This window comes from Euphorbia lathyris, chromosome 1 (assembly GCF_963576675.1).
Source record: "Euphorbia lathyris chromosome 1, ddEupLath1.1, whole genome shotgun sequence".
Taxonomy (NCBI): Eukaryota; Viridiplantae; Streptophyta; class Magnoliopsida; order Malpighiales; family Euphorbiaceae; genus Euphorbia; species Euphorbia lathyris.
Genome location: NC_088910.1, coordinates 69,061,341 through 69,089,043, shown reverse-complemented (window position 1 = coordinate 69,089,043; position 27,703 = coordinate 69,061,341). Strand labels below are relative to the sequence as shown.

At 36.4% G+C, this 27,703-nt stretch overlaps 1 protein-coding gene across 4 annotated transcripts; it reads left to right on the top strand.

The window, feature by feature from the left end:
• Positions 1-19,067: 19,067 nt before the first annotated feature.
• LOC136201007 (cysteine protease ATG4-like) lies at positions 19,068-26,463 on the top strand. Of its 4 annotated transcripts, none has more exons than XM_065991563.1 (9): positions 19,068-19,280; positions 19,956-20,492; positions 20,567-20,652; positions 20,787-20,837; positions 20,925-21,304; positions 22,808-22,946; positions 25,806-25,861; positions 25,947-26,017; positions 26,104-26,463. In XM_065991563.1, the coding sequence occupies exons 2-9, from the start codon at positions 20,027-20,029 to the stop codon at positions 26,310-26,312; spliced, it is 1,458 nt and encodes a 485-aa protein (XP_065847635.1). In that variant the 5' UTR covers positions 19,068-19,280; positions 19,956-20,026; the 3' UTR covers positions 26,313-26,463. The 4 variants fall into 4 exon arrangements, with proteins under 4 accessions (XP_065847635.1, XP_065847624.1, XP_065847610.1 ...); XM_065991552.1 differs by having other exon boundaries at positions 19,953-20,492; XM_065991538.1 differs by having other exon boundaries at positions 19,068-19,407.
• Positions 26,464-27,703: the final 1,240 nt, after the last annotated feature.

Below are 27,703 nucleotides of genomic sequence, written 5' to 3'. Positions count from 1 at the left end.
TCTTACTACTCCAAGAATTTGACATCGAGATCAGAGACAAGAAAGGGGTGGAAAACGTGATAGCAGACCACCTATCCAGGTTAGAGTCAGATCAGCAATCCTTAGAACATGAGACAATCAAGGAGGTATTCCCAGACGAAACATTATATTCGGTACGAACTCTCCCCTGGTTTGCAGATATCGCGAACTACAAAGTCGGTAACATTCTTCCTCCTAATTTAGATGCAAGCAAAGAACGTAAGTTTATGTTTGATAACAAACAATATTTTTGGGAAGAACCATATTTGTTTCGATTCTGCACTGATGGAATAATTAAGAGATGTCTACCTGAAGAGGAGGTAGATTCAGTGATTAATATGTGTCATTCTAGGGAACCAGGTGGCCACTTCGGGCCAGATAGGATAGTGGAAAAAATCCTCCAAAGTGGGTTTTGATGGCCACAAATGCATAATGATGTTAGTAACTATATTAAATACTGTGATGCATGTCAGAGAGTAGGGAATATCTCTAGGAGGAATGAGATGCTTCAACAAGGCATACTCGTGTGTGAGCTATTTGATGTTTGGGGCATAGATTTTATGTGACCCTTCCCCATGTCACACAACAACCAATACATTCTTGTGGCGGTTGACTATGTTTCCAAATGGGTAGAAGCAGAAGCTCTACCCACAAATGATGCTCGAATGGTGATGAAATTTGTGAAAAATAATATTTTTACCAGATTCGGCACCCCCCGGGCCATCATCAATGATGGGGGGGTCCCATTTCTGCAATAGACAATTTGACATGTTGCTCCAAAAGTATGGCGTAGCTCATAGGGTTGCAACACCCTACCACCCTCAAACGAGTGGTCAGGTAGAAGTGTCGAATAGAGAGTTGAAACGTATTCTTGAGAAAACAGTAGGGAATGCTAGAAAAGACTGGAGCCTTAAGCTGGATGATGCTCTTTGGGCATACCAGACAGCTTTTAAGACTCCCATAGGAATGTCCCCCTATCGTTTAGTTTTCGGAAAATCTTGTCACCTACCTGTTGAATTAGAACATAAGGCATATTGGGAACTGAAATATCTAAATTTTGACCCTAAGCTTTCAGGTGAACTACGGTTAACTCAGCTGCACGAACTGGATGAGCTCCAGTACAATTCCTACGAGAACGCCAAGCTATACAAAGAGCGGACCAAAAGGGTGCATGATAGGAAAGTACAAAAGAAAACCTTTCAAATAGGCGATCAAGTACTCTTATACAACTCCCGATTGAGATTCTTCCATGGCAAGCTCAAAAGTAGATGGTATGGGCCGTTCTCAGTCATCAACGCGCACCCCTCCGGAATGGTTGAAATCGAGGGGAAGGATGGGATCACCCAAAAAGTAAACGGGCACCGCCTTAAGATTTATCTTGGCAAAGATAATTCGGACGTGCAAGTTCTGCGCCTGCAGACAACTACATACCCCCCGGCCGATCAGTAAGTTGTCTTCTCCACCCTAACTTTTTGCACTTGTACTTTATGGTGTGTGATGCAATGTTGGAACTTATTGCACATTTTTAGTGTGAGGAGGAGGGGTAGACAAACTTACAAAAATTGTATATTTTTAAAATTTTTGTTGCGTCGTGTCTAGTTTAGTTTAGCGTTTTCGGGTTTTATTTATGTTTTCGCATGTTTAGGACCTAAAACCGTGAACCTCCTTCCAATCTAAACTTCGTTATTTGTCTTTTAAGGGCTGAGAACCGAATCTAAGATTGCATGACAACTAGTTTAGGTGTAGGACACAATCCTTGTATCTGTAAAAGCATGAGCTAAAGTTTGCATTTAGACCCTACTTTTGAAGAAATGCCAAAATCATTACTTAGGTAGATAACTTAAGAATTGAAGGCATGTGATATTAAACTTGAGTTTGGGGAGAACTAGTAAGCACAAAATTGAAACCCAAGAACTGTGAGTTGAATTTGAGCCTAAGAGCGAACATCAAAAAGCTCTTTTTCTTGACATTTTGGTGTGAATGCTTTGACTTGTGGAAAGATTACAGATTTTACACCTAATACTGAGTTGAACCTACATGCGTTGATTTGAGATGTTAAATGATGAATCAGCCTCATTAGAATTAACCTTTTCTTTACCTTATTTTCTCTTTTTCATCTACTCTAGGAAGCCCCATTGAGCCTGTATTTTTGTAGTTTATAGATTTTTCTTTCGTTCTAACCCATATTTTCGCAAACCATCACTTGGTTTGTTGCTTGACTCGAGTTTTTACAAAGCCCGTATCAAGCCTTTATTTTCTTCTAGCGCTTTATCCTTGTTTATGGCACCATAGTAGCAAGCCAAAAGGCTAAGAAGTGACTAAGCATCACTACCCAAAAGAAAAAAAAAAGAGAAAAACAGAAAAGGAAAAGAAAAAGAGACGAACAAAAGAGGGAGAACTCTATTCCCCAGTTCTAAAATTAGAACGTCTCACAAAAAAAAATAATAATGAATAAAAAGCTCAATCACTTCACAATTTGCTAAAGCCATTTTAAACTTCGTTTTTCTAGCGCTAGAACTCCTAACCCTTGTTGTACCTTTAACCCTCTAACCATATTACAACCCCAATTCAAGGCTGTTTTTGATATCATCGGAGTCATATGGCATAGTAGAGGAACTCGGATGAACGTACAAAATCAACGTAATCCTAAGCAAGAACATAAGCCGAGAGTAAACACTTTAGCCACCAAAATTGTGTGAATTGAGTGAACTACCTATGGTGAGGTGTTTTACTTAGCTATCCCCTTAAGCTCATTTAATTGAACATGTGTCCTTTTTCTTAAACATATGACCTGTGATAATTGAAATGCGGCTTTTGGATATCGTTTCTCTACTCTGTATTTCCGAATGCATGTAATTACAGATGCTCGAAATTGTGTCAAGCACCTAGTCAAACCAGGAGGTTTTCTAGCTTGCTTGTGATTGCGGGTTTAGTTTTTTAGTTTACTTGGGGACAAGTAAAGTTTTAAGTGCGAGGAGGTTTGATAGGGGTCAAAAACCCCTATCTTTGGGTACGGTTTTAGGACAGTTTTTAGTGTTATTTCGTGAATAAGCGATCAATTCTCGCATTTATATGCTTTTGTGTGAGTTAGTTAGAAATTGGAAATGTTTTATTAACTTTTCGTTGTTTGGGCTCGTTTTCTGATCATTTTAGGCAAATATGGCCAAAATAGCATGTATGTTATAAGTCCGTTATCTTTTATAGCTAATTGATCCGCCAAAAGTCGCACCAAATGGAGCGTTTGCTCAAAATGAGCGATTGGCGGGTCAATTTAGCCTTGAGACTAATGCTATTTGGAGTTTTCGTGCATGCGCATTGATAAGTTTGGGCGAAAGTTACATCATGGGACATCGAGCAACTGCGCGGAGGTGTGCAGGGCAAAACTGCTCATCGGACTGGCCTTTTTAGGCCAGCTCGCGGTGAGCTGGCCTGCAAGGGCCAGCTCGCCGAGCAGCGCGCCCTGCTCGGCGAGCTGACCTGCGGGAATTGGTCAAAAATCCCAATTTTGCCCCCACGACTCCACGATCGGTCCCACGACTTCCTACCTACATAAGGACACGAAATAGGTCAGAAAGAGGGCCCGAGCTACATCTATAAATAGAACTTTTCCATTGTAAATTAGATATCTTTTCATTATTGTAAATTTACCTTAGCCTTCACCCTTGAAGATTCCTCTCCACCTCCTCCATCTCCTTCAACCTCCATTGAAGCACCTTCGAACCTCTGCTCACCGAGGAATATTCAAGGTCCGTCCTTAAGACCTAGGAAGCCGGCTGCAGAGTAGACAGGTTCCCTGAAAGGGATTTTCGTATCTCATTTTATCTTTCCTTGTTTGTACTCTTTGATACAGTCTATGAATCCTAGGCTAATTGTATCCTGTGACATTATTCTTCGCCTTTAATAATATTTTAGCTCTTATTTTGTTCTATGATTATTTGTTTAATCTTTGTCTTACGCTTTATTCAATTGGTTTAACTCATTCAAAAGCCCCAAAATCTAGTAGGCACATATTGCGAGCTGAATCTGACCTAGTCAGAGCCTAGGAGATTAACGACCTCTTAGTTGATTAAGCCCAAATTGCTGAGCCTTAGACCTAGTTTCGGCCTTACAAGGGAATCACGCACTAGGAACTTCAGGAGGGTAAGTAGGGTTAATCGCCTTGAATACAAGTGACTTAGATTAGGTTTTTAATCAATAGACCTAATAATCTATCTTCATTATTATTGTTCATACCATGTTCCTTCGAGTAATTGCATTAGTGAAAGATCACCTTGGAGTAGTTTAACTTAATTAGGGGTAGAGTAACTTAATTAGGCGTAGAATAACTTAGCTAGAATTAGAATAACTTAGCTAGGAGTAGTATAATTCAACTAGGAGTAGATTAACTTAAACAAAACCAAACTCAAAACCCCCAAAGCCTAGATAACACCTGAGACCAAGTAGCTTGATACTTGCAGAAATAAATCCTGTGGACGATACCTGGACTTTTCCAGAATTTTATTACTTGATAACGACGGGGTACACTTATCCCTTAGTGAGTCTTCTCTGAAGGCGCATCAATGTTTGCACTTGTTATTGAGGGATCTCACAAGAGAAAAGGGAAGTTTCCCAATTCTAAAGATTCCAAGAAGAACAAATGCATTAAACCCAAATCAATGAAAGCAAGAAGCCGAAAGGGAATGCCACCAATATAGTAAAGAAGGGAATTGGAAGAGGAATTGTAAGAAGTACTTAGACTCTCTCTAGAAGAAGGGTCAGGGTAGTGCTTTTACATTTGGAATTAAAAGATAGATAAATCAACTTACTTGTGGGGATGTCACCTAGGCCATATAAACGAGAAACACATGTTTAAGCTACATCAAGATGGGCTTATAGACTCAGTTGATTTTGAATCAATGGACACATGTAAATCTTGTTTAAAAGAAAGATGACAAAGACACCCTTTAGCAATAAAGGAGAACGTGTATCAGACACTCTAGGACTAGTACATCCAGATGTATGTAGTCATATGTCAACACAAGCAAGAGAAAGGTTTGGTCACTTCATTAGCTTCATAAGATGATCATACCAGATATTGATTCATCTGCTTAATGAAGAATAAGTCAGAAGATTTTGAGAAAGTTCAAATGATTCAAGAATGAAGTAGTAAATCAAATAGCAAAGACTATTAAAGTACTTCGATTAGATCGAGGCAGAGAATATCTTTTAAATGATTTCCTGAATTATCTAAATGAATATGGATTTACTCATAATGGACTCCTCCGTATACACCACGATGTATCTGTAAGGAGAAATTGTACTCTGTTAGATATAGTACAATCCATGATGAGCACAACCTCTCTTCCAAAGATGTTCTAGGGTTATGCCTTGGAAACCGCCTTATTTATCTTGAACCGAGTATCCACAAAATCCGCCAGTTCTATTCCATCTGAATTATTCACTGGAAAGAAACCTAGTTTCTCTTTCATGAGAATTTAGGAGTGTTCAACATATGTTAAATGCATAACATCAGATTAAGTTAGACCATAAATCTGATAAATACTTCTTCATTGGAAGTCCGAAAGAAACAGTAGGGAATATTACTTCCATCATCTGGATGATAAAAAAGTAATAGTATCCAAACACGTTGTATTTCTAGAGAAAGAGTTTATTCTAGAAACACAAGTAGAGAGCGTGATTGAACTTGAAGAAGTTCAAGAAGAAGGATTGGCTAGCGGAAGATGGTGGAACCCCAATCTGTCTCACAAGATGAGACACTGGTGATACTACTGACTCATAGGTCTGATCGAGTTCATCAAATCCCAAAGAGAATTGGATTTCTAGTGGGAGCCGATGAAATCCCAAAGAGATTTTGATTTCTAGTGGGAGACTACGAAGAGGTTCACGTGTTAGACGATGAACCTACGACTTATGAGAAGGCTCTTGTTAGCATATACATGTAAACTGGTGGGAGCTCTTATGAGCCCTTACATGTAAACTAGTGGGAGCTTGGTCGTTTACTTAGTATTATATGTCAATGATATTCTACTAATGGGAACGACGTAGCTATACTGCAATCAGTGAAAATTTTGGTTATCGGATAAAATTCTCCATAATAGACTTAGGAGAAGCAGCTTGCATCTTAAGGATTAAGATCTATGGAGATAGATAAAGAAGACTGCTTGACCCCTCCCCATTTAAATACGTTGACAAAGTGCTTAAAGCGTTTTGCACTAGACCTAACATTGATTTTGCTTTAAGCATGACAAAGTCGATTATAGGTCAATCCGAGTGATGGTCACTGGATTATTGTCAAGAACATTCTTAAGTACTTAAAATGACTATAAACATGTTCCGAGTATATGGAGATGATAAAGTGAAAGTTGGAGACTTTCAGATATAAGTCATCAAACAGATAAAGATGATTTCACAGAATACAAGTTTATTCTGAAAGAGGCACGGTTAGCTGGAATAGTTCCAAGCAGGAAACCGTAGCTGAGCCAAAGATCAAATCAGAGTATATAGCAGCTTTGGAAGCAGCTGAAAGGAAGTTTGGAAAGGAAGTTCAATAATGAACCAGGTGTGGTCCCTGACATTGTTAATAAGATTAACAATAGAGCTGTTGCTCTTGCCAAGGACCCACAGTCTCATAATACGTCCAAACACTACCTCGGTCATTACTATCTCTACCGAGAGATAACAACAAGAGTAGATGTGAGAATTAAAAGAGTCCCCATAAAGGGACAATCTTATAGATCCATTTAAAGAATGCCTTACCCCAAAAGGTTCATGATCGTCATGCGAACGCTTATGAGATTGTTTTTAGAAACAATTGGCTTTAGTCCAAGTGGGAGATGTTGGGGTTTAGTGTCCTATAGTCAATTGTTGTAGGATATAAACCAGCGGTAAATGAATGGTTCTTTTATATCATTTGTTTTAATAAGATATAGTTTTGTTTTCAACTATATAAAGTCAATTACTTCTAAAGAACTAAATAAGTCAAAAAAATAAAATCCTTAAGTTTATTTAAAGTGATTATAAAGTGTTCATACAAGCATGAAGTGAGACAAAACATTATAATAAACTAATAAACTTAAAACCACCCCAAGTCAAGTAATATGTTTTGAATAGGGATTGACATAATACTGTAGAGACTTGCATGTAACAATGTTTTTTGTCGAGACAGAGAGCTGATCTCACAAGCTTCAGATATGTGGATATCTAGACAGTTACATGGATCCAGTGAAGGAGTTCATTAGGATTGGGGACCCGACTTGAGATAACAGGATGGATGGATTTATCCTGTGTCACTTGTTCATCACATTGGTATTAATAGGTATAAGTAATCCTCAGACTCAAGAATATTAATTAGTGATTCTGGATTATGGAATGTGATACTTTGACTCTGTTCAAACACGATCCATAACAGAGATGACTTTGGGGTATGTGTGGGCAGGCGTTGGGTATCACAAGAAGCAATTGCAGAATAGTTAACATTGGATTGCGCATTTGTCACTCCTAATAAATGGGAGATATATCCAAGGATCGCTTGTGGAAGACTTGACTCTAAATCCTTGCAAGGTGATAGCTTAAGAATTGAAATAGAGATTTCACTTAACCTATCTATTCGGAGTTAACTCGGCCTGTACAAGTAAAACGAACGTCTCGCTATATGTGACTTGGCATAATCCATAGTCATAAGATTCAGTTCAAGGATGTCAACGTCGGAAAGGTCAACGTCGGAATCAACCTGTCTTCTTATAGCTCTGGGGGAATGTTTACAGTTCTGCTATTCACAGTCCATGCACTCATTCCGTTATACAAAGATTAAATGTAATTTTGGGAAATTAATTTAATAGTTATATACGGCTAGTAGCAATAAGAACCTAATGGGTCACACATAAGACTTAGAACCAAAAAGAGGAATGTATAGTAATTAATAGATGGAAGCCCAATATAGTTCATTAAGGCCCAATATAGAGGGGGGCGAAAATTACATGTAATTATACATTTGGGAATTAATTTATTTAGACAATTATGATTAGATTATAATTGTGGTTAAATTAATTATAGGATAATTAAATTAGAAGGTTTAATGTGATTAAATTGCTTCTAATTATTCTATCAAACAACTAAATATTATCTTTATGTTTAGATATAATTATAGATAATATTTATAGAGTATTATTTAGAATAAAACTCTAAATAAGTAACCTAATTCTATCTAACTAGGGTTTAGATACAAGAGGCTATTTATACCCCCTTATAGGAGAATATCGGCCAACTGCCAATCCACCGGAGAGAGAGAATTTTGACCCCCTACCGTAGAGGAAGAAATTTCTCTGCTTGCTTCCATCCGATTAATTCTATCTCTTCCTTTTTCTCTTTGATCTTGTGTTGATTTATTAGAGGCAATCTTTATTGATTGATATCCTTTTGGTTGAGATTCTAATTGTTTGATTGTTTGTTTTGTTTATGTTCGTGGAACCCGAGACTAAGAGTTGTGGGCACTTCATTTGCAACTGTAGGTAGATCGTCAATAAAGGTATTTCGTTCTATCCTTCTTTATATGAAATAACGATTAACGAATCTTAGGAAAAGGGAAATAGATAAAATAGGTAAAAAAATTATATTTACGTTGCGCTTGTGTTTGCATATTTCCTTTCATCATATCCCAACCTTCGATGGCTATGTCGATTACCAAAGCATTCGCATGTGGTGTTATAACATACCCAGTCCCAGCGAATGGCCGATTGAGTGATCTTTTGTCAACAATGGCTGTTTTGGCCTTTTTTGTTGGCGGATGGTATCCTGGTCCATATGCAATAACATTGATAACACCATTCAACTTCTTCTTTGGGTCACTTTTGTGCTTGTCTTCCTAATCTTTGTCATTTTGAACGAACTTATCTAACTTGCCTCTTTCTATCAGCTTTTCTATCTCTTTGGATAATTCCCAGCATGCTTTTTGTGTCATGACCATTTACTCGATGGAATCGGCAATATGCTTTGGTGTTTCTTCCAACGTTTCCCCCTCATTTGCTGACGGGATATTGGATGTCCTATTTGTATTGACTTTTCTCAATCCACATCATGATTTCTCTTTTGGGAGCATTCTATGGGATATATGTGGGGTTTTCCTGGTGTTCCTTTTTCTTGAAGGTGGATCATAAGAAACTTCCTTACCCTTGGGCTCGCCTTTTCGATTCTTCAACATGGTTCACTTTTCTCTTGTCACATCATCAACTTCCATGAACCCCTTCGTCATTTCAATTAACTCCACGAGAGACATGAGGTGTCATTGGATAAGATCTTCTCTTAATCTGTTGCACATTGCGTTTCAGATCACTGCTTTTATGGCTGTGTTGAGGTCAACTCTCATGATTTGAACACACAATTGGTTGAATTTGTCAATGTATTCCCTCAATGGCTGATATTCTCCTTGTACAAGGTCATACAATCTTCGACAGGCCCCCACTGGGGGAATGAACCTGGCAAATTTTGCGCAAAATTCACGACTCAGCTACTCCCATCTGTCAATCGATCTAGTTTGGAAGGATTGAAACCAATCGAACACTAGGCCTTTGAGGGTTGTAGAAAAGACAATACAGATGATCCCGTCATTGGTGTCACAGACATCCATTAGCTCATTGTATTATCGCGCATGGGCTTTAGGATTACCTTTGCCTTTATATTATGGTAATGTGGGTGCTTTGAATCTTATGTCTTTCTCATAACTGAGGATCCGTGCTGTGAATGACGAGTTCCTATTAGTGGGTCCTTGCCTCTTAGTCGATTATCCTTGTTGCTCCAAGGTTTCCAATATCCATTGACGTATCTCATCTTCTATGCCTCTTTCCCCACACCATGGAGGAGTGAAATATTCAGTTCCACCACTGCGTAATCGATCCGCCAATGGTTGTGACAAGTGAAGGAAAATAGGCAAACGTTTGGCAGCGGAAATATAAATTTTTTAACCTATTTCCTTTAAACCAAGATCCGTTAATCGTTATTTCATATAAAGAGGGATAGAAGGAAATACCTTTTGATGAACTATCTACCGTTGCAAGCGAAGTGCCCTGAACTCTTAATCCGAGTTCACGAGCACAAAAAAAAAACACAAATCAAACGATATTAGAACTCAACCAAGTAATAGCAATCAAGATAGATTGCCTTTAATTAATCAACACAAGATCAATGATGAGAGAAAGAGATGAAATCAATAGAATGGAAGCAAGCGGAGCAATTTCTTCCTCTACAATAGACTGGTCGAAATTCTCTCTCTATTAGGGATTAACCAAGTACACCTATAAAGGGGATATATATAGCCTCTTGTATCTAAACTTTAGTTAGATAGAATTAGGTTACTTCTTTTGAGTTTTATTCTAAAATAAAACTTCATAAATATTATCTATGGTTTTTAGATAACTTCTTTAGAGTTTTATTCCAAAATAAAAACTTCATAAATATTATCTATAGTTTTAGATAACTTCTTTACAGTTTTATTCTAAAATAAAAACTTCATAAATATTATCTATAGTTATATCTAAATATAAAGATAATATTAGGTTGTTTGGTAGAATAATATTTAGAAGCAATTTAATCACTTTAAATCTTCTAACTTAATTATTCCATAATTAATTTATTCACAATTATAATCTAATCATAATTGACTAAAATAAATTAATTCTCACATGTATATATATAATACATGTATTTCCCCTTTTCATTATTTGGGCCTTTATATTGGGCTTCCATCTATTAATAAACATCAATTCCTCTTTTGGTTCCAAGTCTTATGTGTGACCTATTAGGTTCTTATTGCTTCTAGCCGTATACAACTATTAAATTAATTTTCTCAGAATTATATTTAATCTTTGTATAACGGAATGAGTGCGCGAACTGTGATTGGCAGATCTGAAACATTCCCCCAGAGCTATAAGAAGACAGGTTGATTCCGTTGTTGACCTTTCCGTATTAGTTACAGTATAATTCGATCCTTTGTCAACTACATCCTTAAACTGAATCTTATGAATATGAGCAATGTCAAGTCACATATAGCAAGACGTTAGTTTTACTTGTACATGCCGAGTTAACTCCAATTAGATAGGTTAAGTGAAATCTGCATTTCAAGTCTTAAGCTATCACCTTGCAAGGATTTAGAGTTAAGTCTTCCACAAGCGATCCTTGGATGTATCTCCCATTTATCAGGAGTGAAAAATGCTCAATCCAATATATAACTATCCTGCAATTACTTCCTGTGATACCCAACGTCTGCCGTACACACCCCAGAGTCATCCCTGTTATGGATCGTGTTACAACAGGATCAAAGTATCACATTCCATAATCCAGAATCACTAATTAACATTCCTTTGAGTCTTAGGATTACTTATACCTATTAATACCAATGATATGAACAAGTGATAAGGATAAATCTACCCATCCTGTTATCTCATGTCGGGTCCCCAATCCTAATAAACTCCATTCATTGGATCCATGTAACTGTCCAGATATCTGCATATCTGAAGCTTGTGAGATCAGCTCTCTGTCTCGACAGAAAACATTGTTACATACAAGTCTCAACAATGTTATGTCAATCCCTATTCAAAACATATCACTTGACTTGGGGTGGCTTTAAGTTTATTAGTTTATTATAATGTTTCGTCTCACTTCATGCTTGTATGAACACTTTATAATCACTTTAAATAAACTCAGGGATTTCCTTTTATTAGACTTATTTAGTTCTTTAAAGGAGGTTGCCTTTATACAGTTATGAAACCATATCTTATTAAAACAAATGATATAAAGAACAATTCATTTACATTAGGTTTATATCCTGGAACAATTGTCTATAGGACACTAAACCCCAACAAAAAGATTACCCCGTGAGAATTTGAGCGATCCCTATGTTGAGGTATCCTTTGTCTAAAAACTAGATCAAACTACCATTAGTCTCTTAGTACTTCAGGTCTGCCTGGTTCTCCGAAAAGGACTCGTCGAGGGTTTCTTCCTTCATGAGTGATGATCGCGGGGTTCGCGTTATGAGTTGTGGGAGGCTTTGATGCCCAAGATGGCATGAAGGAACTATGATTCGCATAATAACCTAGGATTGAACCATCTTGTAGGAATGCAAATGTAATATTGGTACAATTTTCCCACACTTCTGGGTTGGGACTTCCGGATCCATTGAGCATGTTTCCTCTTAGGATATTACCTGGCCGCTGACCGTGCTCAATTGTTGGCGCATCTGAAATATTTCTTAACATCTGCATCATTCGATCACCAGATTCTTAGCCCAAGTCAGTTGTTACTGCTATTCCGACATCATGCAAAAATGATTAGGGTGATGAATCCCGTCCATCCTGCATTTATATGATGGGGTCATTAAGGCGAAAGGTGATACTGGTCTACCTTGTGTATCTATGTTTGGGGTGACTCCTGCAAGGGTGTTTCCATCAGTGACCCTAGTAGTGGGTGGTATTCCATTTGTGGCCATTTTTGCTCGTGAAAAAATCTACATATCTGAGAGTTCCACGCTCACCGCACCAGTTGATAACTTGTGAATTCTCGTTGACCAGAATTCCTTCCCCGTAAGGTGCCGTTGGGATCGGCGGGGGACAGTCCGATGCCAAAGTCAGTATAATATTTGAGAAGATAATAAGAATAATCTCAAAAGTGCTCTAGAGCTAGTAAGTGTACCTTTGATCTTAGAATATTGGGGTATTTATATAGAGTTTTGTAACCTATAGCATTGATGGTAATGAAGATGAACAGTTGTGCCTTCATTGTTCATTTAATGCTATTTACTAGCAGTGTAATTATCTTCAAGAGGAGTTTACTCAGTTATATTTGTTGTGCTCTTCCTTGTAACCGACATATAAGGCGTAAGACGGATCTTAGCCTATCCGCCTTGGCGTATCCCTTATGTGGGGGGATACAGCCACATTAGCCTTCGTATCCCATCATAGTGACACGTGACAGGTTATGGTGCTGGTAGCCCCTTTATTTTTTGTATTATTTCCATATTACCCATTGGATAACGTTTCAAATGTTATCATAACCAAAATAAACAATCCCGAGAGCTACTATTTGGAATAGAAAAAAAGGCAACGATCATGCTCATTGAAAATAGAATGGATAAATTCAGTGTTCTAAAGGCCATTATGTGTGAGGAGTTTAGAAACCATGGTAGGATGCCTGTCATTATCAAAAACTGTCGTTAGTCTCAGATTTTCTACTTCTGGCAGCCAAGGACTATCCAAATCTGGATGTCATTCTCATTTTCTATTTTGCATATCAGGCCCTTCTCAAGGACAACCCTACTAGCTAAAATACTCCTCCAAATGTAGGATGGATTATGGCCTAATATAGCCTGAACAAATTTAGAATTAGGAAAATACCTGGCTTTGAGAATTTGAGTAACCAACGAATCTGGACTAATAAGTATCCTCCACCCTTGTTTGGATAATAATTCCAAATTGAACTCATGTAAGTTGTGAAAGCCCATTCCCTTTGCAGATTTAGGAAAACACAAATTACGACAGGTTTTCCAACATATACCAATTTGGCTAGTCGTATTAGATTTTCACCAAAACTTATTAAGGAGACGATTAATACCATCATAGAATTGACCAGTCATAAGGTAAATGCTCATTAGATATGTTGGGATTGACTAAAACACCAATTTGATTAGAATTTCCTAACTAGTCTTCGATAGAAATTTCTCCTTCTAGTCCGTCATTTTGCCCCAAATTTGATCTTTTAAGAACCCAATAGTTTATAATTTATTCCTACCAACATATATTGGAGCCCCATCCCATTTCAGACACTTCTGTAACCCTAAAAACATTACAAACTATATCTATATCCATAATAGGAGCTTTGGTCTTGAAAAATATACTCGATTTCTAAAAATTAACACACTGACCTGAGGCTACTTCATAGAATTTAAGACAAGCATGAACAACACGTGCTTCTAATCTTATTGCTCTAAAAAACGTAACTATCATCGATAAAGAATATGTGAGAAATCTTGGGTGCCAACCGAGCTACTTGACAGACATGGATGCAACCTCCCCTTTCACTATCATTCAAAAGAGTTGTGAGACCCTCTACACATATAAGGAACAAATATGGTCATAAAGAGTCTCCCTGTTGGATACCTCTTGAAGGATAAATAGGGCCAAGATTATCATTCTCTTGAATGATCTTGTAAGAAACAGTTTACACACAAAGGATAAGGAGATTAGTACATGAAGGATGAAAACCCAACCTTTCTAACATGCCCTCTAAAAAGTTCCATTCCACCTAGTCATAGGCTTTACTCGTATCAAGTTTGAACGCTGCAAACCCTTTTATTAACTTTTTGGTACATTTGAGCTTATGTAGGACTTCATATGCCACAATGATATTGTCTGGAATTAAGCTGCCTTGTAGGAATGCACTTTGAGTAAGCGAAATAACAGAGGGAAATATGAGCTTCAACCTATTGGCAAGCATTTTAGAGATAATTTTAAAAAGAATATTGCATAATGCAATGGGCCTCAAATTAGTGATGAACTCCACACATTTTTTTGGGGATCAAAACAATCAATGTGTCATTCAAATGGGAAGGCATTTTACAAGAATGAAGAAGGAAATATATTACTAACATCATCACCTACCATGTTTCAAAATTCTGGTAGAAAGCTAGATTCATTCCATCGGCACCAATGAGGATGCATCACGAAGAAAGCAAAGTGCACTTTTGTAGTTGTAAATGGGCGTAACAGTTCCTCTTTATGGCTTTATGATACCTTTGGAGTAATGAGAGGCCAAATAACATTAGAACTTGTTCCTTGACTCATAAAGATAAAGAAGTATTTGAAATAATCCACTATAATTTCCTCCACCAGAGACACAATATTATTCTTCTTACGACCAAACGTATAAGCATGGTAATACCTTGAATTGTAGCTAGAACAATTTTTCTCTTTGTCTCCAAAAGTCTTCTTTCTATTTGAGTATTTTGATGTAGTCCTCAGAAGCTTTCTTGAACAAACTTGTATGTCCTTCCTTTTAAACGATCCATTAATTTCCACTGAGTTGAGAGGGTTTTATTAAAATTTCCTTCTAAGTCTTTACTCCAACATTGAGGGACTGAAGAACAAAGAGACAATTTTTTTCTAGTGATGGAAATGGCACCTAGTGTAGGCCATGCATTCTGTATGATTGAACCAAAATTCTAAATCGTTTCGAGGTGGAACAGGGGACCCACAATTGCAGCTGTAAGAAGAGTATAGAATGATATGAAGTTATGGAGGATAGAATTTGAGAAGGTAAATAGATGAACCTACATAGCCAAAGTCGTGAAATTACAATCCTCGATAACTGAAGGAAGCCCTTAATAAGCCAATTAGCTTATGCATTCTCCCATTTGAAGTCACCTAGACAACCCATGGAATAGAGAGACTGAAGAATCTTCTTCAAATCGCATTGTCATTGCCTTTCTGGCTAGCCATAAAATCCAGTGAGTTTAGGGCGGAATACCTTATAATGATACTTAGGTATCAATAACATTTATACTCGAGTTCAAAACTTGGATCGCAGTTGAGCTTTTCCATAGGAGTGCAAGTCTTCTGCCATGTCATCTACCTTTCATGATAAAACTATTTTCAAAAAGTAATTTCTTTGTGACCCTTTCCAATTTATCATTTTTTTTATCATATTATTTCCATTAAGAAAATAATGATTGGTTTATAGACCTGAATTAAGTCCATCAACACATTTACTGTTTATAGGTTGTCCAACCCATGATAGTTCTAACTAAAGATACTCATTGCCAGCTCCCCGTATCCACTAGTACTCTGAGAACCTTGAAATATCAGAATTCCATCACCCGTGCATCATCATGCACTATCTCAAGGGTATTTCTTGTTACACTGAATGAGAAGTCTGACCTTAGCGTCTTATGCCTCTTTCTTTTGGATGCTTGTCCTGGAATGGGTCCTCATGAGATGACGTTGATAACGCCTTAGGGGCTTTGTCCATTCCACGCTTCACTTTCTGCTCCAACATCGAGCTTCGCCCAATCTTTCTAAGGAAATGCTCTAGCTTTCCCTAGGCAGTCAACTTTTCTAGCTCGGTAATGAGATGCCTGCAATCCTCTATGTCATATCCTTCTCTTTTGTGGAAGTTACAATATGCACCGTTGCTACGCAAGGGACATTTCTTCATTTTGGAGGGTAGGTGATATATACCATGTTCCTCTAAACCCAGTATAAGACATATTTTTAGGAGCCTTTAGGGAGAGTGTTGTTCTCTCGGAGTGCTCTTATGGCTTTTTTGGTCTCGGTCTTTGTCATTCTTGGGTTCTATATGCACTGGTAGAGGCAGCCTTACCTTTTAGCAGGGGGTTTAACCTATAGGCCTCTTATATGTAAAAGTGGATTGTCTGAGTCATCAAGTCTTAGGGTTAAGGGCATGTTGGTTGTCAATTCTCAAAATAACTCATTGTTGAGGCAATTGGCAGCCATGATGCCTAATATTCCTTCCACCTTCAGTACCTTGACCTATATGGATTTTTACTGGAATCACTCCATGTAGTCTTTCAGATTTTCATTTTCATACTAGATGAGGTAGTAATGTCTTGTATGGTTTTTCTTTTCAGGATGGACATCACGAAGTGATCCACAAATAATCCTGACATTTGCTTGAAACTGGTGATTGTTCATGTGCCAAGCTACCTATACCAGTAAGAGGCAACATCCTTTAGGGTAGTGGGGAAGAGGTGACACATTACATCGTTTGTGGCTATTGTAGTATCTATAGCACACCTGAAGTTCTTTATGTGAGTAGTAGGGTCACTTGTCCCATTGTACTCTTTTAGTAATGGATATTTAAACCTTTATGACATGTGCTCAGTCATGTTTCTTTTACATAACAATATTTCTACCTCAGTTGTGTTAGGACGCTTTGGGTCAATTCCTGCCTCAACGGTGGTGCTCTTCATCTCGTCCAACTCTTTTCGGATTGTATCATACTTAGCTTCAAAATCTTCATCTTTTTCCAAGGTGCTTATTTCTTTAGGAACCCATCGATCTTGGGTCTTAGGCTCAGGTAAATTTTTCTCATAGCTTACGGATTAAGACTCGATCGATCTGTGCCAGGTCTTTCTGCCATTTGAGTTTGAGGTCCTTCGATTTGGGGAAGGTTGCTTTTCTTCTCTCATTTGGGTTGATCTCAAGGGAGATTGCTCGTTGGCTCTCCTTGCATTTTGTGTGGGGGGAGTTTTAGATATGTGTCATCTTATTGAGTCTTCTCTTCCCTTTAACTGGCCACCATACCTCCTGGCCGATTAACCATCGATCCGTTTTGATGATGCTGGCAGCGTCAGACGTTGTGATGTTCGGTAGAGCAAGTTGTATTCTCAAATTTATTCATGTATTTGACGGTTTCTTCTACTAACTCCAATTCTCTTTAACTTTGTCATTTTGATGATATGCTTTTTTTCTTACGCTGACGACGTCATGACAGATCCAAGGTTTTCTGGCAGTCGTTTAAAGATTGAGCCTAAGAGCCTTTTTTGTTGTTGCGGCTCAAAGGCTTCATCATCCTCCACCATTTCCAGAGCTATGTCATTATTGACATGTTACAACCGATGTGCTTCTTCTTCCACCGCTCTCTGGACTTTTGATGTAGGGAGTGTGCTGGTGGAAGGGAATCAGATGGAACTATGTAAGCGAGTCATTGCTATGTTAGTCCATGCTCATCGCACCAATTTGATGTGGTTGAATCTTGTAAGGCCAATTGTATACTTGTAATTAGATAGAAACAAGGTTAGGAGGAGTCCTGCTAACCTGCTCTGATGCCTAAGTTGAATTTGTGGGAAGACTTGAGGATGATCACAATAGTATATCAAAGCTCTAATGTGAGCTTAATGAATGAATAAAGTAGTGTACATTAAGTAGTGCCTTACTCTATTTATAACGTGATTGAGTTGTGAGAGACAGTTATAAGTTTTGGAGCAGAGCGTGCTATGTGTCATCTGTTGATAAGTGAACATGTGTCTGTATATCGGAGCTCAGTATCCCTCAAACCTATTTGGTCCGCAATTTATGAGATTAAGCGTGATTGCTATAATAGACGGATCCTTAAAAACTTTCCACAACTAATTTAATGTAACCAAACAAAAGGAATGAGATTATTTCATTCCCTCTCCAACTTATGAGTGTATTTTGATGCCCCCAAATAGTATTCCTTTCAAGTACAAAGATAATTAATCATTCCATTCTCTTTTTAATAATTTTATTTCCCATTAGATTAACCTTCCATTATTTGATATTTAATAATATATATTGAAAAATTTCGGCAATAAAGCCCATTTGGACCCTAAAATATGAAGCCAAAATCAATTAAGCCCCTGTTCTACAAAAATCAGCAAAAAGGTCCTTAATACTATGTTTAGATGGTTAATCAACTCCTCTCTTAACTTCTCTCCTTCTTCTCTTTTATTCACTAGAACATTTTTGGAAGATGATGCATGTTATTTGATTTTTAGGTTCGAATTGGAGAAAATAGAGAAAGCCTAGAGTTCAATTTTTACATACTTCTTTTACCTTTTTCACTAGTTTTCCGTGTGGAAAATATTTCACCATTTTCCCTTTCTTAGTATATCCTTCGATTTTTGCAATCGAGCTCTCATTATGAAGCTTTCTCTCATCTTCTTGGTAATTATTGCTTTTTTACTCACCAATAAATTAAGCTCTATGAAAGTTCAAAATGAAGAGATTAGGTTTTTACCCAAGAGGAAGTATAAATGGAAATATTAAGGCTAGTCGGAATGTTTGGAGTGTTGTTTGTATGTTGAATTGAATCTTCTTCTAAATTTGGCCTAATAATTATGGTGTTTGGATGCTAATAGAACTTGGTCTAGTGTTGTTGTCTACATTGTAAATAGTATAGGGACCATTTTGGTGATTTGAATAGAATGATTTAGGCCCAAATGGGCTTTATGCCCAAAGAATTCTGTTTCTTTTTCTTGAAAAAGCACAATAAAAACATGTGTCGAATGCACTAACTTTGGGCTAATGGGACTTTTTAGAGCTGCGGCCTACACCTTCAACTTGTTTATCAATTATCACAACACGTTAATTCAAAATCCAACTATTACAGCTATCTCCGTCGCCGGGGCAGCGTTTCAGTCAACTCCACCTGATACTCGTTTTCTTGCCAATTCCCCGGCCCGGAGGGTGATTTCTCAGATAAGAGATCAAGATTGGCCAAGGAAAAGACTCGTACATGAGGTGAGAGCATAGCCCCTGATCATTATTATTGTTAATTTGAGACCCACCTACTTCTGTGCCTCTATCGCCTCCGCCTCCGCCAATTCATCAACCTCCATTAGCGCGTGAACACTACATCATCCTTCAGGTCACGAATTCAATGGTTTCTTACTTTTCTTGCTAATAGAATTTTCTTGAAAAAAGTTAATCATGATGCAACGACTGCATTATTATTATTATTAGTATTAATTTTTCCTGTTTCTATTTAATACAGATATTAAAGGTAGGGAATTAGGCCTCTGTTTTTTTCTTTGTAATTGAGTGTATCACTGTGTGACAGTGGTGGTTATTTTGTTCATGACTCTGGTTGCGATTTTATGTTTTTGACTCTATCATTTCATGATGATTTCTTTCCTCCTTTTGCCTTGCCATGTTTTCGTTTTGAGATTACGTATCCATATGTCTGACTTGTCTCTACTTGTTCCCAATTGCTCGGAAAGGTAACAACTTACTTTTGGCGACAATATCTATGTATAATTTCTGTTTGTCTCCGGACTCGCCTCCAGATTTGACCCAATTATGTTCTTCCTGCTTGCTTCTGACGTATGATAGCATTATGCAGTGTACTTTTATCTACATATTCGGATAAGAACTTGATACCGCTGGAAACTGAGTTTGCCTTTTGACTTTCAGCAGATAAAATATTCAAAACTTGGGTTGCCTCTATGAGCCGATTCAATTGTTTTACCCTGCTCCATGACTAGCTAATGAAGGGATTTTGTGAGAGGGTTTCCTCAAAATGCTCTTCTAAAACTACAACAGATAGCCTGAATACATCATTGACATCTGATTGTTCAGAACCAGGGTCTAGTGGCAGTAAGTTACCCAAGGGTTCTTTGTGGTCAAGCTTCTTTTCTTCTACTTTTTCAGTTTTCGAAACTTATTGCGAGTCACCAGCTTATGAGAAGAAGGGAAGCCATACTAGAAACAATGGTTGGACATCAGCTGTGAAGAAATTTGTTGCAGGTGGTTCAATGAGGAGAATCCAGGAGCGTGTATTAGGTCCATGCAGGACTGGTATAACTAGCACTTCTAGTGACATATGGCTTCTAGGTGTGTGCTACAAGATTTCACTAGACGAGTCCTGTGGCGATGCAGCTAATACTACTAGCAATGAGCTAGCTGCATTCATGCATGATTTTTCATCACGAATATTAATGACATATCGGAAAGGTATGAGATTTTTTTTTTATTTTTTTTTGCAAACAAAACATAAGGAAGAACTATTTTAATATTTGTATTTATAGGATTCAATGCAATTGAAGATTCAAAACTTACCAGTGATGTTGGCTGGGGTTGCATGCTTCGAAGCAGTCAGATGCTTGTTGCTCAGGTATATAGCTTCATTATTCTTTCACATTAATTTTGCATCATTTTTCTTTTATTGTACAACTTTTGGAACATATGGTCCTATACGTTTTTCTCCTTGATTCGATTGATCAGTTTATCTGGTTTCCAACATTGCAGGCTCTGCTTTTTCATCACTTGGGTAGATCATGGAGAAAACTTGGTCTGAAGGTAAAGTGAATGCAATTGATTTTTTGCATCAACATTATTATGTCTAGTCTCAATATTTTAAAAATAATAATAATAATAATTGTGCAGCCGCTAGATCAAGAATATGTTCACATCTTGCACCTCTTTTGTGATTTTGAGGCATCACCTTTCTCTATACACAATCTTATTAAGGCTGGAAAGCCTTATAGTCTTGCAGCTGGATCATGGGTTGGCCCATATGCTATATGCCGCTCCTGGGAGTCACTTGCTCGCTCTAATAGAGAGGAAAACAACCTTGAATCCGAACCACTTCCAATGGCTGTTTACATTGTTTCTGGTGATGAAGATGGGGAACGAGGTGGAGCTCCAGTCGTCTGTGTTGAAGATGCTGCTAGGCATTGTTTAGAGTTCTCTAGAGGGCAATCTAATTGGACACCGATTCTTCTATTGGTGCCTTTGGTTCTTGGACTTGAAAAAGTAAATCCAAGGTTGGTAATAGGTTTATCTTGTAGAGAAATCTTTTTCCCTGTTTACCGTATGAATGATCTGTTTTGTTTGTTGGCAAAAAATTTCCTATTTGGACATATTAAGCCCCTAATCATTTATTTTTGGTCGCATTAAGCTATTGTTTACCAAATTAGTTAGTTGTGAACACCTAATTCAGTTAAAAAGGCGTTACCATTTCATCTCCATTAGAAATTATATTTTATACATTCTGAAATAAGATTTTTACAGTTTCCTGATAGCCACATTACACATATCAAAACATGCTTTCAAACTGTGAAAAAACAGCTGAAATGAATAACAAACTATTAACCGAGTTTTATGTTCAAAACTGATTTTTTTGGTCATCAAGGGCTTAATGAGAGTAAAAATAAAAAATTAGGGACTTAATGTATCCAAATAAAAGATCAAGGGCTTAATGAACCAAAAAATGAAAGATCAGGGGCCTCAAGATACTTTTTTTCCTTGTTTCTTCGTACACAATATTTTTTTTATTAATAAACTTTCTCCTGCTAATTTTAGCTCATGCTCTTTAGTAACTACGAACTAGTTGATCTCTTATAAAGTTCAAATGTCTCCTAGTTTTTTGAGGGGCACCCTGCTGCATCTTCTACTTGATGTACTGCTTTTAGGCGAGTCTTTGTGCCTTATGGACGTCCCATGCAAAAATACTTGCTCTAACATACCTGATGGTTTCATGTGGATTTCGAAGTCTTTGATGGTGATGTAATGTAGTTAGCTCATTCTTACTGGGCTATATAGATTATGGAAACTGGGACAGTATTGTAAAGTGAGGACAAAGTGATTGAAAGATCAACTGGCTGATTTTTGGTTAATGTGCAGGAGAACACATCTAAAAGAGATGGTCCTGTTGCTATTATACGAGTTCTGTAATGCAGTACTATCCATCGCATACAATCCTAATAGAATGAGGTCTGATGTAAAGTTAGTACTTCTTGATTAAGCTATTGGATCAGATCTTTGTTCTCTGATTCTTTTATTGCTGCAAATTGCAAACAGAACATTATGGGGAATGGTCCTTTTTTTCCTTTACTGAGACATTCTTGAATAGAGTAAAGTAGATGTGCAGGGGTTAGAGGAAATTATTTAACAGTATAATATTTCAGATGCTATAAGGTCCTGCATCTGTGGCCATGATGTGTGAGCCTAACAATGTGATAGCATATCAGTTGCCCCTTGACCTCTCTATATTAGGACTATGTTACACCAGTTTATCTGTTCGGCATTACTTCGTAATCCTTTTCTATATTAACTCAACCACTTAGTACCTTTTTTTTTTCTCCCCATCGATGGATTTATGTATTACATAAACACAGATACTCCTGATGACTGACGTGGTATTAAAAATTTAGGGAATTGGATTATGCTATTCTCTCTGACAGAATAAGCATAATATGCATCATGAAACTTGAATTTTAGAAACTTCCATATAAATGAACCATTTTCTGTTCTTAAATTGCGTCCAGGTACATTCCATCTCTGCAGGCAACATTCACCTTTCCCCAAAGCCTTGGCATTATTGGTGGGAAACCTGGTGCCTCAACTTATATTGTCGGCGTGCAGGATGACAATGCTTTTTACCTTGATCCGCATGAAGTCCAATCGGTAATGCATAACTTTATTTAATTGCTTGTATATAACACCTGTATGCCATCACATGATTTGAAATGACTATTCTATGGTCAACATTGGTTTTTGTGTGTATATATTACTTTCACAACCTAACATGGAACTGAGGTTTTTGAATTCTATGGATATTTGAGGTCAAGATGCACCAAAAATAGCTTATAATATGATTGTGCATTTCAAAGATAGCTCCTATATTTAAAGGGGAGGCGCTCATAGTTTCCGGAAACTGCAGGAAGAAATCACTCTATATACTTCACTATTTATGAAAATTGGTTTATATGTGTAATGAGGAAATATATACAAATAGGCAGATATTCTATGTGGTGGTGGTGGTTCTGAGGTTTGGACTGACTAGCCTGATCTCCCAAATGCTATTGGAGAGACGATGATATTGCAAAACATTGAGATTTATCATCTGATACATTTGCAATGCATATAACTATCTGCTCTTGTTTTATTTGGATAATAAGGTTAATCAATTTATTAGGCATCGAGGTTATACTCTATTTTGGTAACAAATTTACAGAGTATAGAAGATGAGGGGGTAGCATAAATAATGTGGATAAGCTTTCTGTTTTTTCCTTTTGGGGTGGAAAAGTAGATGCGAGAACATGATCCTGAACCTAGACTCTTAGGCAGTTGGTGCTGTATAAACAGTTCTGTTGACCAAAAAAGAAAGAAAATAAAGATGGAAGAGAGAGAGAACTAAGTAATCTAACTAAGGAGATGTTTGATAAAACAAAAAGTTAAGTGCTGAAAAAATAAGTACTGAATTTTCAGTGCTGAATATTATAAATGCTGAAAGTATTAAATGATGTAACTATTTGATAAATACTATAAATAAGTACTCAATTTAAAAAATTTGGTGGATAATGTTTAACTTGACAGTTTAAGTTAATTTTTTTGACTTACCAGAATAAATGATTCTGTGACTTAACTGAAATATTTAAGTTGTGTAATCAAACAAACTTAAAATCAATAAACACTTAATGTATTAATTTTAAGTGCTGAAAGTCATTATCAAACAGGGCCTAAATGTACTGTAGGTAGGATAGGACAATGATGTGCAGGGTTGTAAAAGACGCTAGGCAGTGGTCGGGCAGACATAGCCCCTTGGGACTAATCGAATTTATATTTTTTTATTTTTTATTAAATAAATTAGTATATAATATGAATTATACGATGTAAAATTAATAATATAAAATATTTAGGATTAGAAAAACATATATATTTTAATATTTTTACTTTAATGCCCTTAAAAAATAAAAAATGGGTTCAACAAAATAACATTAATAACAAAATGTGCCAAAATAAAATAAAATTAATATCCTTAAAAATACATTTGATAGTTTAAGGTCTTTTCTTTTAGTTTTTTTTATTTAATATTTTATTTAGGCTTAATACATCATTTGCCCCCTGAACTTGTCCAAAAAGCTTGATTGACCCACTGAACTTTCAAAGCGTCCTGATAGCCCCTCAACTTACATAAAATGTTCAGTTAGCTTCCTGAACTTGCATAAAATGTAATCAATTGATCACTCGGTTGCAAAAAAGTAAGTTAAATGCGGAAAATGTATTGCATGCGGCTTAGAATATTAATACATAATTCATGAATAGATTAAAAAAGAAGTTATTACTTGCTCAACTGAAAAACTTTTAAGGTCTTTTCTTTAGTTTTTTGTTATTTAATATTTTATTTAGGCTTAATACATCATTTGCCCCCTGAACTTGTCCAAAAAGCTTGATTGGGCCACTGAACTTTCAAAGTGTCCTGATAGCCCCCTCAACTTACATAAAATGTTCAGTTAGCCTCCTGAATCAATTGATCACTCGGTTGCAAAAAAGTAAGTTAAATGCGGAAAATGTATTGCATGCGGCTTAGAATATTATTACATAATTCATGAATAGATTAAAAAAGAAGTTATTACTTGCTCAACTAAAAAACTTGTCTCTCTAATATTAGAAATACCCGATCTTGGTCGTTTTATTTTTTTTAAGATGTGTGCAACACATCTTTCGCATTTAACTTACTGTTTTTTGCAATTGAGTGATCAATTGATTATATTTTACGCAAGTTCAGGGGGCTAACTGAACGTTTTATGCAAGTTCAGGGCTATCAGGACACTTTGAAAGTTTAGAGGGCCAATCAAGCTTTTTGTACAAGTTCAGGGGGCAAATGATGTATAAAGCCTTTTATTTAACATTATAAAAATTGACATAAAATTAAAGGGCCGCCTAAATCAACCTGGGATCGCCTGAGCGGCCAAAATTTGGTAAACCGATTTATGCCGCCTGACTTGAGGAAATCAAGACGGTGTTTTAAAAATCCCTGCCTGGGTCGATTTTAAGAACAGTGGTGAGGTGGAAGCCGAACATCCATCTTGGCATTATAGCTAGGGGTGGCAAAATTACACGATATGAAATCGACACCTAACTTTCGTGTTTTGGTTTAGCTTAGTAGGTATCATTTTTAGGTTGACAGTAATTTTTTTGGTTGGGTTAGAGTTGACCTGCGAACTAGAAAATTATAAATTATTATCTTATTCTCTCATGTTTTTGCATGTCACCTTAATTAATAAAAGTATTAAAATTATAATTATTATCTGCAAAGACGACCTGAACGTAAATAGAGAGTAAAATTATATATGACTTGTAAACACAATATGATATTAGCGGACGTTTGGATGGTTAGTGCTAACGTATGACAATATTTAGAATTAGCATATCCTTGTATATTTTGAAATGTGAATATTAACATAGGCACATAATAAAATTAGAGACGTTGAAGTCCATTGTGGATGTTTGAATATTCCCTGTTTTGGTTTTGTTATTTAGGTGGTGAATATTGGCAGAGAAGACTTACAGGCAGACACTTCATCCTACCACTGCAAGTAAGCTTGTTGGACAATTTGAAGTTTTAGCATGAGATATGAGTTAGGATTCATCATTTTGATTGTTGATATGTATTTTGGGCAGTCTCATAAGGCATATTCCATTGGAATGGATCGATCCATCATTGGCGATTGGATTTTATTGTGGAAACAAAGGTTTGCGATTAGATTAAAATATTGAACTAGGGTGGATATTTCCAACAAAAACATGATGTGGTGTATTTTGATTGTGTGGTGGACAGATGAATTTGATAATTTCTGTTGTCTGGCAAGGAAGCTGGCAGATGAGTCTGAAGGTGCACCGCTATTTACGGTAGCTCAGTCGCATAAATTGCGGAAGCCAGTGCCAGTTATTAATGGTGAAGTTGAAGAAGACGATAGTGTGATGAATGAAAAGGAAAAGGATGCAGAGGGGTGTTCAAATGAGGAGGAAGAATGGCAGCTACTTTGAGAGTGGTTGAGCATTTGGTTTGTAAAGCAGCAGTCCAGATTTATTAATATTGTTTTGAAATGTTATAACATATATCTTCAATTCAACAAGGTGTGAATGTGAATGTTGTAATATGAATTTAAAGGTGAATCCAATAAATATGTCCACTTCACTTGTTTTGAGTTAATATATAGAAGAATAAGGTTACCACCTTTACTATAATAATATACACGTTAATTTTTTTTTAAATAATAATAATAAAATTTATCCTCTTGTTGGACAGAAAATAAAAATAAAAATTCAAATAGCTTTGAGTTTATAAACATTTCATTTCTAAACCCAACATTCTTTCTTTTCTTGTTCTTTTTCAACCAATTGAACACCACAACAAAATCTCTACTTGCTCTTGAATGATTCGTCCGGGGTTCTTTTTGTACCTTGTTCCTTTTAATTTTTCTTCCATTTGATAATATAACAAATATTAATTATTGCCTAATTTTCCCATAACTTCTCTCATTTATTTTTAGGGTAAATAATTGAAATATTCATGAGATTTGGTCACATATGTTAGTATTGTTTACACCCATTTTTAATTTGAATATAATAGTGTTCACATTCATTTTTAATTATTTTTATTTTTGTACTTAATATATAATTTAATTAAAATTTTAATATATAAATAAAACCAGCTCATTGCTAATTATTTAATTAAATTAGCTTTTGTATTTTTAAGTGGATTGAGAAGGCCCTGGAAAGTTACACAGTGGATGATTTTTGAGAAGATTATAGGTAGTTATTCGAGAAGTGGTTATATTTTACTTCATCCAAGCAATTAAATTTTACTTCTTACACTTTTATATTTTCAACCTTCTGATAATTTATTGATCTTCTTGTAATTTATCTTTTTTTATTAACTCTTGATAATTCGAACTTTAAATAATTTATCGGTCCTTTTTATTCCTAACAATCGGCTAAAAGTCATATTAGATGTAATCCGAACTTCGCAGGTATTATTAACCATTGACACACTCATAATTTTATTTTTGCTGCAAAAAGGCCACAAGAAAATTAGTACGCCCAGTGGGACAACTAGTCACCGTATCGCCAAAAAAGAATGATTTCAAGGTTTACCAACAGAAAAAAGTTTCTTAGATGGAAGAACTTATAAACATGATGAAGAATATAAGTCCATAAGGAAAGTCTTGGATTGGATTTCTATGAAGATTGAGAATTCTCCTTACTTCGAAAAGTGCTTCACTACCATTAAGAGAAGTATTTTTTAATTGAAGGACATAATCGGTTCAACTGAACAAAAATTAGTGGATATCCCTAATGCTGTTGAGAGCCCATACATGCTGCTAAAAGCTCTTCTCAAAAGATTCTTGAACCCGCAACAAAGAAGACTAAAACTG

Bases quoted from the DNA above. Each gene is read 5' to 3' on its own strand.
- LOC136201007 (XM_065991563.1), top strand. From the start codon at position 20,027: ATGAAGGGATTTTGTGAGAGGGTTTCCTCAAAATGCTCTTCTAAAACT. The intron at 21,305-22,807 runs GTTGGTAATAGG...AATTGCGTCCAG, and splicing joins CTTGAAAAAGTAAATCCAAG to GTACATTCCATCTCTGCAGG. The intron at 25,862-25,946 runs GTAAGCTTGTTG...TATTTTGGGCAG, and splicing joins ACTTCATCCTACCACTGCAA to TCTCATAAGGCATATTCCAT.